At 42.1% G+C, this 15,523-nt stretch overlaps 1 protein-coding gene across 5 annotated transcripts in view; it reads left to right on the top strand.

The window, feature by feature from the left end:
• Positions 1-15,523, top strand: part of SORCS1 (sortilin related VPS10 domain containing receptor 1) — a 583,838-nt gene that overhangs the window by 196,555 nt on the left and 371,760 nt on the right. For all 5 annotated transcript variants that reach the window (XM_032281559.1, XM_032281558.1, XM_032281560.1 and 2 more), the window contains exon 2: positions 13,114-13,181. In XM_032281559.1, coding sequence (XP_032137450.1) covers positions 13,114-13,181 — 68 coding nt within the window. The remainder of the gene's footprint in view (positions 1-13,113; positions 13,182-15,523) is intronic.

Here is a 15,523-nt window from a genome sequence, read left to right as displayed (position 1 = left end):
ACAAACTTAGAGATTGGTTACATTTGGAGGGAAGAAATGGCTAAGAGTCAAGGAAGACTCAGAATTCTTAGTTTGAACAATGGCAATAGCATTTACTAAGACTGGCAACACCACAGATACAGTAGGCCAAGGTATTCAGCATTAAATAGTATTATGATTAGAAGAGACCCTGGCAAACATGTCTTGCAGCCATGGAGGAAACTCAAACCCAAAGAGGTATATTGACTTTCTTAGTGTCACAGTGTTGGCTGTAGAGCCTGGGCTTAGGTTCATATCTCCTAATTCATAGCCTAGGACTGCTGAAATGGACAGTTTCATTGAAAAGGCTTAATGAGCATCTAATGGGGAGTCCTATCCAAAGGTGAATTTACAGTGAAGCTAATGAAGCTTAAGATTCACAGCCTTCATGGGCACCAGCTCCTATGAATATTGGGAGTTTGGGGAGTTGTCCATTGTTCCAGGTGGAGAGAGGAAGCCAGGGTAGAATCAGAAAGCATTTCTGTATACTCATTTCTGCTAAACCAACTGAAGATATCTCAGAAGAAAAGTATGTCAGTCTCTAAGTCACTATTAACTTCTTGTGATCTAATTTCTTGGGCTAGTAAATATGACATTTGAGGCCTCATTTTATTTATGACTTTGTATTATTTTTCTGAAAGAGGAGCCCAACATTGAGTAACTTTCACTCCCACAAAACCTGGGTCTGGTTCTGATATTAGATCTACTGCTCCCAATTCTTCCATCTTAGAACTGAACCAATCCAGTCCCTCATTCGGTACCTAGGCCTGCATCAGGGACCAAATCGGCAAACGGTATATTAAGATTATTTCTTTGGTCTCAGATATTCCTTATTCAAGAACTGGTTCTTCTAAAAGTGTAACCTACACTATTTGTGAAATGAGGTGGTTGGAGTTAGATGGAGTTAGATAATCTTTTCAGTCCCTTCCAATTTTAAGTTTCTTTTAAAAGAATAACAAAATGCTAAATTTTTATACCCACCCACCAGCCATGCCATTGTAAAGAATTAGAACTAGAAGCACATGGAAACATTTTGGTTCTGTGACTAAAAGACAAGGAATATATAAAAATCACTTAACCTCCCTGGGATTTTTCCCTAACAGAAAGCCTTGTTATTTATTAATAGATTTTACTTGGAATTTTAAGATGTTAATTTTAGTTTCAAGCCAAGAGTTTTTTAAGCTTTGAATTTCTTTTTAGGCAAATTGTATCTTACCACACCTTAGCACTCAGATAAAACAAACAAAAGATCTGCTAATAGAGAATTCAGTTGTTATTGTTGATTGATTACAATTTTTTTTTTTTTTTTTTTTTTTTTTGAAGGGGGCTTTTTTTTTCCCCCGGCTGGGGGGGAGTGGCGTGGTTTTGGCTCACTGCAACCTCTGCTTCCCGGGCTCAAGCGATTCTCCTGCCTTAACCTCCTGATTACCTGGGGTTATGGGCGCGTGCCACCACGCCTGGCTAGTTTTTTGTATTTTTAGTAGAGACGGGGGTTTCACCCTGTTGTTCAGGCTGGTCTCAAACTCCTGACCTTGTGATCTGCACGCCTTGACCTCCTAAAGTGCTGGGATTACAGGCGTGAGCCACTGTGCCCAATCTACAATTTCTTAAGAGAGTAAAATGTTTTTATTCCTTTCTTGCCTAAGATTTTCTCATAGTAAAAGACAAGATCTGATACTTGCTATATTGACTATCTCTGATGTTTTATTCTTGTTGCTTTTGTTAGTTGTACTTTATGGTAAATGAGAAGAGAAAATGAAAAAGTTAAAACATTGCATTCTTTTCAGTTTTTATTCCAATTTCTTATTGAGGTTTATGTTCTGACACCTGGATCACCATAATATGCATAGCATTATTTATTAGCTTCCTGCAAGTGTCTTCTGTTAACCTTGAGAAATAATACTTTTTAGAATTGAGTTGACTTCTTCAGACCTGTGAATAAACAGCATAAAAAAAAAGCAAGATGGCGAAGTGGAAATGGGAAGACTTGCTTCATTTCTTCCTGTTGAAGCTGAATATAAAAAGGCATAGGAACAGAAGGCCCCTTGTCGTTAACACACAGTTTGCTGCTTAATGGTGTGTTCACTTTGCGTGTGGGTTCTCACATAGGAAGAGTCTTAATATTTAGATAGTGTCTGTAATTCAGACAGATAACTGATTGAGAGTGTGGAAATACACCTTTCTTTCATCACATCAGGAAAGTTGGAAGAGAATTTCTCCAGCCCTTACCTCCCTTCCATCTCTTTCCTACCAAATCCGTCTTATATCCCTCTTACTTAAGTACTTGGCACACCTTTTCTCTCTCTTTTTTTTTTAATAGACTTTCAGAGAGAAGATAATACAATACATATCTTCTTACTGTTTTAGAGCTCTAAATTGAGAATTCTGTGCATTGTGTGTTTTTGCAGCTGTGTATCAGGTGAGCTAATTTGAGTAGGTTCTAGCTTGAGGGAGGTTGGATAACATCTCTCTTCCCTTCTAAGCACTGGAGGGAAATGAGAACAGGGTTTAGAGTTTGTTTCTTTAACTATAAAACAATGGGCTTGCACAGGGTATGCTACATGGTTTCCTCCAACTGCAGCTACGGAGACAATCACAGTCAGTTGCCGGCTTCTGCCCCTATTCTGTAGCCCCAGCTAATTTCATGTCTTGAAGCTTTGGCTTTTGGTCTCTAGGTCTGCTTCATTTTTCTATTTTACTATCCATATGTAGAAATATCTTGTCTTGAATATGTATTTTCCTCACATTTTGTATAATTATCTCATCTTGGTACTCTTTTGGGATTACATTGGTGCAGCTATTTGTTTTTTTGTTTTTTTTTTTTTTCTGGAAAAAAATATTTAACTTAGCATCTCCCTTATTTTCCTAGTTTAATGCCCCCCCCCCAAAAAAAATCAAAATCATTTGGAGCAGAATAATTTACCAAGAGGAAGAAGAATATGTAGTGGGTCAACTATGTGCTATATATGGATATATGTTTTGAGAATTATCCTCTTTTTATTATTTAAAATAAAAAAGAGAAGGAGGCAGCCAAGGAGGAAACAGGACTGAAGTATCCTCAGTCTCTCTGGTTTGGCAATGAGAAATTAACAGATTTTGGAGGGAGTGCTTTTTTTGTTTTGTTTTGTTTTTGTTTTCTAAATGGATAGCATCTCTGAATTTGGGAAACAGAAGAACCCTGTCAAAGGTCAAATGTTGCATTTTCAAGATTTGCGTCAAAAGCAGCTTAAGTCCAGTGGATTTGACAAGTTGAGATTTGGTTGCTAAATATTAGGATCCGGCTCTATGACTAGTCTGATAGTTTAGCCTTATTATAAGCATTATTATTATTATTATTTGGCTTGTTACTAACAGAAACCCAGCAAAGGGAGAAAAGACATGCGCTCCCTTGAGTGAGAGTTGCAGCATTTCTTACATGGCAGCTCTGAGGCAGGAAGAGTCCTTCCTGCAATTCATGTGCAGATTTTAAGTCTTAGCTACAAGTGGCCTCTCGATCTGTGGGGAAACAGAGTCAGGAGGATACAGCAGATTCACCCATTTTGCTCTTCACGAGGGCTCTCCGTGTGCTACACAGTTTGCTGTGTCTATTGTTGATTTGGTTATTTGTATGTCCCTAGCTCTGTCTGCATGACTATTGCTTGGCTTCCCTTTTAATTTCCCCAGAGGGGATACAGTGGCTGTTTCACTCACTCAATTTCAGTGTCGTGTAGAGGATATTACGTAAATAAACATGACATTAAATTATGTGGGCTGCTACAAAACATAAAGGGCATTTAGGGATTAAATACTTCTCAGAAGCAAAATCCACTAACTGCTTTCTTGATGCTTTCTCGTACCCCAAATTAGCCCACTGTTTCTACTGGTTTTTCATTTTTTCAGGTGTGTTTGTCTGTGCCAGATGACTTTGGTCTGATGAACTTCAGATGTTCGTGTGTGTAGGTGTGTGGGTGTGTGTGGTGTGTGCGTGCACATGTCTCTCTCTCAACCTTTCAGCTCCCCTCTGGAGCACCTTGATCCAGCTTAGCCATTATTGATATCTTTCCCCATTGTTAACTCAAAAAGAGTGTAATTATGCATTCACTTGAATCTTAAAATGATGATACTGTAAAACCATCTGTGGAAATCTGCCGTTAGCTGCATATGCATTCACCGTCAGGATCCCCTGATCTGGCAGCAAGCAAGTTCTCCAGTAATTTAAATGGAAGGATCAGTTCCTAAAGAGGATTTTACCAGGTTTCAAAACTTAAAAAAATTAATAATTCAATTTTAAAATGACCACAAAACGCCATTGACTTGAAGTCAGTAAAGAGTAAAAACTCAAGCCTGTCAATTATCAGGAAGATATATTCCGTCAATGTCTAGAAGGCAGCACAGTGAGAGAAAGGGGTTTGTGACTAGTACCATGTCTGACAGATATCAGGGCTTCAATAAATGTTTTTGAAATGAACAGAAAGTGAGGGCATTTCAGTGGTTCTGGCTTACCTCTAATAATCGTCATACCCATATTAGGATACCAGAGAGGAAAATTTAGCACAGTGATTAGGATTTCATATGTGATGTGAGTCAGACTTTAAATGACTAGCTCAGTAGTTTAACTTATCTTCTCTGTGGCTCAATTTCATCATCAGAAAACAATGAGATATTTGACATTTCTTAATTATGATATCTGGCACACAGAGTAGACACCAAATAAATGCTAGATGTTAGTTCAGGATTCAGGTGACTTACTGAAAATTACACAATGCTATACCCTACTATTTGGTACTCAGCAGGCACTCCCCACTTTTTCTTTGCTGGCAAAACCCACCTCTGATCATAGTAAATGTCAAGTGGAAATACCAGTTCTTTGTTTTCTCCATCTTTATTGCAACTACGATGGGCATGTGGCAGAATCCTGGTTAGTGAGGGTGAAGGGAGTTTGCTGGCATAGTTTTGGGAAAGAGTTTCTTCCCTAGGTAGTTTCTTCACCAGGTAGAAAACACAACACATCAAAAACCCATATATACACCAGATGCTCTTCTTTACTCTGCTGAATATAGCCGCATCTTCAGGTGATGAAAAGAAGTGTTATGACCACTTTGCAAACATGAGGGTAAGTAGCACTGAGTGCTGACCCTGTCAGAGAGGACACATGGACTCTACTTGGGTCCTTGATGACATTGTTGGGATAAATTAGTCCTGGAACTGCATAAACTCTGGACTTCCTGCTATATGACATAATGAACCACTTACTGCTTGAGTCACTGTCAGCATTCTGTTTCTTGCTGCAAATAGCATTCTAACAGATCGCTGGCTTAACCATGACTCAACATCTGGCCTTGGCCAGGTATGGTGGCTCACACCTGTAATCTCAGCACTTCTTGGGGCTGAGGCATGGGGATCACTTGAGGCCAGGACTTAGAGCCCAGCCTGGGCAACATATCAAGACCTCATGTCTAAGAAAATTAAAATATTAGCCAGGCATAGTGGTGTGTGCCTGTAGTCCCACATACTCAGGAAGTTGAGGCAGGAGGATCGCTTAAGCTCAGGAGTTTGAGGCTGCAGTGAGCTCTGACTGCATCACTGCCCTCTGGCCTGGGTGACAGAGTAAGACTCTGCTTCTAAAAAAATGAATAAATAAAATTTAAAAATCAAAATCTGGTCATCTTCTGGTTCCAAAGCCTTTTCTGTTTTGAGCAGAGCACACTACTAGTCTAATATTTTAGGTCCTCCACAATAGAGCCAAAGCCTACCTCTGTATTCTGATATTGTATGGGTCCCTACTCATACTCTGACCTTTAGGTAAACCAGAGGAATTGCCCTTTTCTTAATGTTCTCTGAGCTTTCTCCCCTAGTTCCTTTCCTTATAGTACCTGTTCTGTATCTTCTCATTTTTATCAGAATCACAAACATCTTCTGGGATTTGTCTTAAATGCATCCTTTTCTAAGAATTGTCTCCTGATTACACCCCTCTTTCTTGCTCCTTGAAAGAAACACAGGCCGAGTGCGATGGTTCATGCCTGTAATCCCAGCACTTTGGGAGGCTGAGGCAGGTGGATCATGAGGTCAGGAGTTTGAGGCCAGCCAGGCCAACATAGTGAAACCCTGTCTGTACTAAAAATACAAAAAATTAGCTGGGTGTGCTGGTGGGTACCTGTAATCCCAGTTACTCTGGAGGCTGAGTCAGGAGAATCACTTGAACCCAGGAGACGGAGATTGCAGTGAGCCAAGGTTGCGCCATTGCACTCTAGCCTGGGCAATAAGAGCTAAACTCCATCTCAAAAAAACGAAAAAAAAAAAAAAAAAAAAAACCACTTTCATCCTGCTGCACATCCTTTTTCCTCACATTTTGTAAGTATCTGTGTACAGGTCTGCCTCTCCACAGGACTGAGCTTTTAGGGACTCAAATCTCATTCCTTTTTTTGTATCCTCACAGCATGTATTTTAAAATTATCGTCTTTTAACAAAGCATACTAAATGTTTATTAAATGTGCAGAATTTTGGAGCTGAAAGTTCTTTTCTTCTGAAGAAAGCTTTTATTTTCTGAGAATTATAGAAGTTCTTATTTTTGGATGTATGACCCTCCCCCCAGGATTCCAGAGATGGGTAAAATTATTAAAGTTATTTATTGTTTATGCTCATAAATTTTATCAGGTCATATTCTTAAAGGATACATGGCTCCCCAAAGGAAACGAGAACCTCTGTTTAAGTTGCAAAGTTGAATACTTACTGAGCCAAAGACACACAATCTGGAACATGCATATTTTAAGAAAACTAGTGTTGTGAGTTTGCTTCTTTTCCCTAAAATTGGAGTGCAAAGAAAACAATAACAAATTTCTGGCCATTGAACGCGACTCTTTTATTTTATCCAACTCTTTGATTCTCAGGAAAAATTATTCTAAATCTCTTCAGGCCCCTTATTATTCTCTTACCTCATATTTGCTTTCATCAAGATCTGTAAATACATCTAACCAAATTGTCTCTAGCAAGCTGCTAAAATAAGCAGAGAGGTGGCTATCTGAGCTTGGACGATGGAAAAAACACCAAGGCCTGCTGGAAGATGGTGGGGGCAGGCCAAAAGTAGCCAGCATCAGCCCCGCCCAACCTGCTGGCATCTTCAATATGGCTGTTCCCTTGTTCACTCAAGCCGGACTATGGCCCATCTCAGGCAAGAGCAATTATGACCATTAGCATGGCTAAGTTCTGTGGAGTCTAGAAGCACCTGCCCATGCCATCCCTGAATCACTAGTAGTTGAGAGGAAGACTAAAGATATAGTATTGTTTTTTAGACTAGGACCCAGTTACCATCTACATTATTCAGGATTTGGAAATACAGACCATAAGGAATGAAAATGATTATGGGATCTTGTACCCTAATTCCAAACCTATATTTTTGAGATTAGATACTGCTTCCACAGTTGGACACAGAAAGAGGAAAGCAAAAATGCAAATCATTATTAATTGAAGAGTGAAGAGATATGTCCCCATTTTCTAAGATGTCCTTGAGATGAAGAGCAGTAGCCAGGCCAAGTATCCTTACAAATCCAGTGACACTCCCCAACCTTCTGATGCAGAGCAGGTAAACCCCACAATTGGGGCTTTGCCTGGGGAAGGTTCTTGCCTTCACTCAGGAAAGAATTCAAGAGTGAGCTGGTGGTAGAAGAAAGTGGGTTTATTAAGTGAGTGGGGCTAACCCATAGGCAGTGTGCCCAGAGTAGCAGTGTACGGTCTGTTTACTAGCAATATTCATACCCATTTTTAATTACATGCAAATTGGGGAGTGGGTTATTTGCAAATCTCTAGAAAAGGAGTGGTAACTTCCACTCCTTTGGAATTTCTCCACTGTCATGGCACTGGTGGGGAGGGTCTTCTCATGCTGAGGAGCAGTGAAGGCAAGTAGAGATTGCTGTTGGTACCCTCTGCTAGTTCTGCAGGCTTCTTCATTTCATCCTTCCAGGACCAGGAAATAAGTTCCTCTAGTCTCCTGCCTTACTTCCATCCCCCTTCCTATGGGGTGAATTCCTTGGTAAAGAAAAGGAGAAAGACACTGTGTTTTTAAGAAAAGAAATGGAAATTCCTATGCCTCTATTTAGGAAACTTAGAGAAATTTTGGTTCTCTACAATCTAGTACTTAGTTAATACACAGGTTTTCAAAAGTGTGCTGTGTGTAGAACCAGAGTACCAGGAAGGTGTTCTCAGGTTCCTTAAATGTTTGGGGTTTCATTTTTAAAATATATTTTATAATAAAAATGATGCTGTCATAGTCAAAGGTGTTACATGACTGATAACTGGCCTAGTAGAGACTGCCTGTCTTATGCTGCTGGCAGGTTAATTCATTTCAATGCATACCTGTAAATAAGGCTTTTTGCCCTACCATTTTGATACAACAGAATATTTTGCACTGACTTTTGGTAATTTATGGTAGAACGCTCTTATTAGTCATCCTCTGTTTGTGAATGTTTTTGTTCTGTAACCCAGTGCAGAAAGAGATTGGGGCTAGAAGGGAGGAATGAATTAACATTTTCCTCTCACATAGTCCTTTGTGATGGTTTCTCAACTCCCTGTCCAGAGCGAGTGAGGGCTAGCATTGATGGAATTATTCAGTAGGCACTTTGGAAGGGCCTAAGCAAAGGGGTGATAGTTTGGGAGCCTAGGTTATGAAAATTTGGTTCAGTGCTGTAGGAGAAGAAGCCCTTGCAAACTCCTTGGAGACCCTCTTCCATTCTGCACAGATCCTGACCTGGCACTGTTTCTAGCACCCTTTAAGGAATGGGTGATTTGAGAACAGCAGCTTGGTGAGTGGGCACCAGCATCCTCTCTAAGTATGGACCAAGTGAAGTTCCTCCCAAAAATGTTGTAAGCGACAGATGTGGCAAGAAGGAGTCCCAGTGAAAAAAGTGCAGAAGTCATGTGAAAGCATGTCCTAGACAGGCGACAGGGATATTTGAAACATGTTACTGTGGAAAGTCCCAGAAAGAACTGGATGCTGAGGTCCTGGTACACCACAGGTGGAGGTACCAAGTCTTACATAAGGCCAGGTGCGGTGGCTCACGCCTGTAATCCCAGCACTTTGGGAGGTCAAGGTGGGTGGAACACCTGAGGCTGGGAGTTCAAGACCAAGTCTTAGATAATTTGGGTCATAGCTATTTAAAGATATCCTAGGATTTAGAGAGGAACCTCAAAAAGCTAGTACCATATGGTGACCACTTGTTTTGAATCAGGGATACTTGAACACTATATAACGAAAACAAGATACAGAAATAAATGGAATGCTTATGGATATGCCACTTTGTGTGGAGGTATATGTGTTCATATGCATTTTGAGACGTATGTGTTCATCAAAACAGCCTTGCTTTTTGATTGAACTTTATAATTAAATGCTATACACTTGAACTCAGAGTTTTCTATACGTGAAAGTTGTATGCTGAATGAATAAAAATATTTGTATATTATTTAAGCACACACAACATTTCACTTAATTAAAAAGTTCCAAAGAATGCTGGATGTGGTGTCCTGAGCCTTACTCCCAGCTACTAGGGAGTTTTAAGTGGGAGAATCCCTTGAGCCCAGGAGTTGAGACGAGACTGAGCAATAGAGGGAGACCCACATTCAAAACAAAAACGAAAGCAAACAAAACAGCTCCATTTTGTTCCATTTTAAGTTTGAAAAATACACAAAGAACAACGGAATAAGACCAGAATAGGGAGGCAATTGCATTTTTCACATTTTCTCATTTGAATGTAGTGATTTTCTCTCTGGCTGCCTTCACAGAAACTGATTTGTTAAATAGTATTCCCGGAACACAGAAGCAAACAAAGAACTAAAACATAGCTAACATAAGAATGCATCATTGTTCAGGAATAAGATGGTAAAGAATGCACATAGGCCGTACAGGGAAAAAAGAAAAATCTCAAGTAATCGATTGAAAACATAACTAAAGGTTAGCAGTTCTCCCTTCTTTCTTGCTCTCGTTCTGAAAACAGAAAGATTAAATAGATTGATTCAAGCAGATGTGCTTTCAAATGCCAGAAAGGACGCCTCTTCTGGTGCAGTATTGATAAACTGCCTGAGTGTATCACTGGCATTTCAGTTTTACTAGCCCGGAAAGAAGAGGCAGGGAGTGACTTCTACCTCCCTGCCAGCCTGCCCTGGGATTGCTTAGACAATTTCTGTGTGTGTGTGCGCGCGCGGCTCCATACCACTACATGCTGGGTTAAAGGCTTCCTCCTCTGTGCCGCCTTTGAATTCCCTCATCAGCTGAATGGGAGACACTGCCTATGACCAGCTGAACTTCATTATTTAGTTTACTGCGGTATTGTATCAGGAGAGCAACTACCTAGAAATGCTTTATGCCCACACCCCTATTTTCTTGGTAGGGGATTTATAGGCCTGTTCAGCAAAATTGTACTGTGGTGGAGCAGCATCACCATCCTGTATCTTCAAATAAACAGCTACCCTGCTGCCACTGATCAGCATTCCTGGGAGGGCAGTGATTGAAATTTAGCACTGAAAGCCACTTAATTGGCACATGGATCTGTTGAGCATATGCCCCCACCACAGGCATGCCATCTGATGTGCCTGTAGGGTGCACCGCACCTCACACATGCTCACCTTTTGCTAAAGAAGCAAGTTTTGAACAGGACCTGGAAGGAAGGAAGGAAGCTGTGCTGTAGTTCAGGAGAGGGGTGAGTGGCCTTAGAGGACAGGTACTCGGGGATCTCTGCCTGTTTGTAAGTTACTGTAGTTTTTTTCTTCCTTGAACTCAGAACAAACCTAAGGTCAGGGAGTTCCAGTTTGCTTGCTGTGAAATTAAAACAAGTTAAGAATGTGTTCACTGTTGCTTGTCCCTTCAGTAAATCAAATGCTGTGCTAGTAGAGTAGAACTTGGAAGGATTCAGCATTCCTCAGCAGCTTACAACCCTGGAATTTGAGGTTAGAATGTGCTCTGCTCACTGTAGCTAGAACTGATACCTTGGCCTTTAGAAGGATCCAGGAAATCAATGTCAACATTTTTCTGCTGAGTTGGAAACAGCTGGGTTGGGCCAAATGTTCTAGGTTATGAGTACCAGGAGGAAAATATGAACTTTGGCAGAAAACTGAGCAAACTCATTATGTTTTTCCCTTACGTAACAAGAGCAAGGAAAAGGTGAAGAAATCAGTGGTTAGGAACCCACTGCTCTTTGGAATCTTCCCCAAGTGTCCTTGGGCTCCTGTATTTCTTTTTTTCTTTTTCTTTTTTTTTTGAACTGAGTCTCACTGTTGCCCAGGCTGAAGTGCAGTGGCGTGATCCCAGCTCACTGCAGCCTCTGCCTCCTGAATTCAAGCAGTTCTCCTGTCTCAGTCACCCCAGTAGCTGGGACTATAGGTGAGTGCTGCCATGCCTGGCCAATTTTTTTTTTAATTTTTTATTTTTAGTAGATATTGGGTTTCACTGTGTTCCCCAGGCTGGTCTCAAACTCATGAGCTCAGGCAATCTGCCCACATTGGCCTCCCAAAGTGCTGGGATTACAGGTGTGAGCCACCGCGCCCGGTCAGGCCTCCTGTATTTCAAGTAACCAAGTGGACTCTGTTCATTGCTGCAGACACCAAAAGAAGCTGTCTTCTGGAGCAGCTGTGATGGGAAGAGTTTTGATGTGACTGAGAAAGGGTGTAGAGCTCTTTATCAATTTCCCTTTTCTTTGATGTGTGCTTCTGTCCCAACCAGATCACGGACTCATAGACTGAATCTGTATTCCTTTGTGTTCTCTTCTGGCATCGGGCAAAAATCCTGGGGTCCTAATAAATGTTTAATAAATGTTTGTTGAATTCTGAAAGGAGGAAATAAATAGTTTAGGCCCTTCTGGGTAAAGTTGGAAATAGTGCTGCTTTCGATTTCAGAGGAGGATTTGCTGTGAAGTGAATATAGCTTACATTTATCATTCCACCATTCTACAGCTGCTTTCCTGAGACGTGTTCCTAATTTTTGATTTTATGGAGGGTTCTGTAAGAAACAGAATACACGGTAATTATCTGGACCCCATGAAACATAGATTTACTCCTGTTAAAATGCTCTTGGTTAGTCCTGCCAACGTGGCTTCTGTTTAATGGCTTTCCTAGAAATTGGAAATCAGATCTAAGTTAAAACGAAGCTCACACAGGGCAAAAGGAGGGAACTAACATTTAAGAATGCCATGCTAACTGATATGTAATTTGTATTTATTTCCTAATTTAACTTCAAACAGCAGTTCTTTCTGGGAGAGAAAGAACTTTACTCTTCATCCCCCTTAATAAATGGGCATACTGACATTCTTTCAAAGAATTCTTTGCATTAATAGCATTAAATGTTGATGCTATTTCCCAAAAAGAAATATTATTTCCCATCCGGGTGCGGTGGCTCACGCCTGTTAATCTCAGCACTTTGGGAGGCTGAGACAGGTGGATCACGAGGTCAGGAGGTTGAGACCATCCTGGCCAGCTTGGTGAAACCCCATCTCTACTAAAATACAAAAAATTATCCGGGCATGGTGGTGCATGCCTGTAGTCCCAGCTACCGGGGAGGCTGAGGCAGGGCAATCTCTTGAACCCTGTGGGGGCGGGTGTGGGGGAGAAGAAAGAAATGCTGTTTCCCAAAAAGAATTCAAAGAATTTTTTGAAAGAATGTTAGTATTTCTGGCTTTCAAAGACACGATTAAGAGCCGTGCTATCTCCCAAAAAGACAATGGTTGGGCACATTGGGTAACCTGCTCAATGCGCCCAGCTGCTAGGACTGGACGCTAATCATTGACCTTTCTCTCTCCCAGGCATCTGCTCAGTGAGTACCTGAGTGGTGTGCGTATTTGGCAGCTCTTCGAGCCTTCCCTAAAAGTGTTAAACTCACTAGGGAAAGGAATGCCTGGAGGGGCAGGTAACCCTTGCTGCAGGCTGACAGAAAGGTGGGGAGAGGACAGACCTAAGCAGTTCAGTGAAAGGCAGAAAGGCACGCCAACCCTTCCCTAGTCAGTGCAGCAAATGCTGTAACAATTCATTCAATTATGTTAAGCGCCCATTAAAGGAATCCTAAGCCCTCCCTTGGGCCATTTCAGTTCTAAGAGATTGTAATTGTTTGAGACTAACCATGATTTCTTCTTTTGCCTTCAGGTGATTCTCATTTTGACAAAGCTCTATGACTATAACCTGGGGAGCATCACCGAGAGCTCACTTTGGAGGTATGTAGATAAATGGAGCTAATAATTACCCTGTTATTTAATCATGATGCCTCCTACTGCTCTGCCGCCCACTTTTTCCGGATAGGAAGGTTCCTGGTATTGTGCACTCCTCTCTCTTTCTTCTGTTTTAGGGATGCATTGGGCTTTATCTCCAGGAAGCCCAGAGCTTTACTGTCTTTATAGACCCCTTCTTTTAGTCAGCCAGATTCTTTTGCTAACCTGTACAATAGATTGTGTATGCATTTTGGTTTGCACTGTCTCACTGACCTGTGAGTTTATTGGAGCAAAAGTGAGGGTGGAAGTCTCTTTGCAGAAGGGATCAGCACACCCTCTGGGTCTGCAGAGTGAGGCCCATTACCAGGGCAACATTCTTTTACTAACTTCCCTTCCATGGTGGTCCTGCAGCTCACCAGCAGCACAGGCATGCATACCCACACTTGTGTATACCCTTAGCTTAGGGATTCATACTGTATGGCTTCACACATAGAGAGTGTGGCAATGATACAGGATTTTTTTCAGTGCCCCTTTGCCATCTAGAGACCTCTGCAGCCGGCGGTGCCTCTGCTCGAGCTTTGCTTGTGCCCTCTGGGCTTGCTCTGCCCTCTTGGTCCATCAGGCTGCACTCAGCTCACATTACTGGTGCATATATCATGCCCCCCAAGGGTAAGCCGGGAGCACCGGCTGCTATGGTGGGGTGGTCAGCTCCAGGCACTGGCTCTGTGCAAGGCTGTGGCTGAACCACTTGCACAGCCAGGGGCTTCCATCTTGGGCGCTGGCGTCTGGATGAGCGGAATGCGGTGGTGCTCTAAAAACTCGGAAACACCAGCAACCAGGGAACCCCAAAGAGGGTGTTACAACATGGCACAGCCCTGGCTTGGGGGGCCCTGAGGTCTGGACCCCCAGAAGGGTCACAGCCTTTCTCTTCTTCCCACCACCCACAGAGCAGCAAATGGAGTGGGGGTGGGTTTCCACTTGTACGAGTTATAGCTCGTTCGGTCCCACTGCTCTGCTCCAGCCTGTGGCTCATAGGCAGGCCTCGCACCCCTGCCATTTCCTATGGTGTGGGGCAGCCATCTGATGTCAGCAGAAGACAGGAAAGCTATAGTGTTACGCTCCTTTCTCACTTGCTGTTTGGTGGATCCCAGGTGCTTTTCCTGCGTCCAAGAAGAATGAGGTTATACGGACAACTGGAGAGTAATCAAGGCAGAGAAATTTTATTGAGTGACAGAACAGCTCTCAGTGGAGAGGGGACCCAAAGTGGGTAGTCCCAGCCAGAAGGCAGGTAGTCCCAACCAGAAAGCGGGTAGACCCAATGTGTCACTGAGGCTGGAATTTTTATAGGTTCTAAATGGGGAAGGTGCAGGCCATAGGTAGAAAGAACAAATATGTATTGGGTTTATGAGGAGTTTCCCATCCATGATTTTAGACCCTTGGTAGCCCAGCTGCCCAGTCATGCTGGTATTCAAGGAGCTCCTCTATGCTAAGGAATTTATACCTATTCATTTGAAAAATTATTAATTGTGATAGTGGTAGATGACAGACAATTGCTAGGCAGATAGAGGGCAAGTCTCTGGTGAAAACCAACCCTCAAGCCACAAGACAGCCTGAAGTCTGAAAACCAAGCTTCCAGATCTGGGTGAAGTCCCTAGTTACAGGGAAGTAACTGAAAGTATGGGAAGCTTGGTAGGGGTCTTAATGAAAGTGTAATTTTTTAGTGCATTAAAGAGCCAGCACCTACCGTATTGCTTCAATTCTGTAATCCTTCATCAGAATCTCTGTGACTCTGAGCAACTTCATACTTCCCTGATAGATTTCTCTAATGGATCTCCATGTATAAGAGTAAAAGCCAACTTCTTGACCTGCTGTGGACCTGTCTTATAAAGTGTAGTCTACATATTAGAAATTTAACAGATAATGCAGTTTTGTCTCAGTGAGACAGAGGCTTTCAGCAACCACAGCTCTCTACCCGCACAGTTGTAAGAGCATGCTTGAGGGGCCTGAGGAGCAGATTGCCTTAGACTGTGGAAGCTCAGGTTCAGTATGTTTTTCTCTCCATGATGGGGCATTGCTGTTGATGGCCCAGTCTAGGAAAAATGTCCTTTTGAAACTTAATGGAAAGGGGCAATTTAAAAAAACAGTGCCTGGGCAGGGTGGCTCACACCTGTAATCTCAGAACTTTGGGATGCTAAGGCAGGCAGATTATGAGGTCAGGAGTTAGAGACCAGCCTGGCCAACATAGTGAAATCCAGTCTCTATTAAAAATACAAAAAAAAAAAAAATTACCTGGGCGTAGTGGTGCATGCCTGTAATCCCAGCCACTCAGGAGGCTGAGGCAGGAGAAT

This window comes from Sapajus apella, unplaced genomic scaffold (assembly GCF_009761245.1).
Source record: "Sapajus apella isolate SASKATOON/1434 unplaced genomic scaffold, GSC_monkey_1.0 scaffold13, whole genome shotgun sequence".
Taxonomy (NCBI): domain Eukaryota; kingdom Metazoa; phylum Chordata; class Mammalia; order Primates; family Cebidae; genus Sapajus; species Sapajus apella.
Note: the sequence above shows the minus strand (reverse complement) of the source record. Positions and strands in the feature narration are given on the sequence as shown.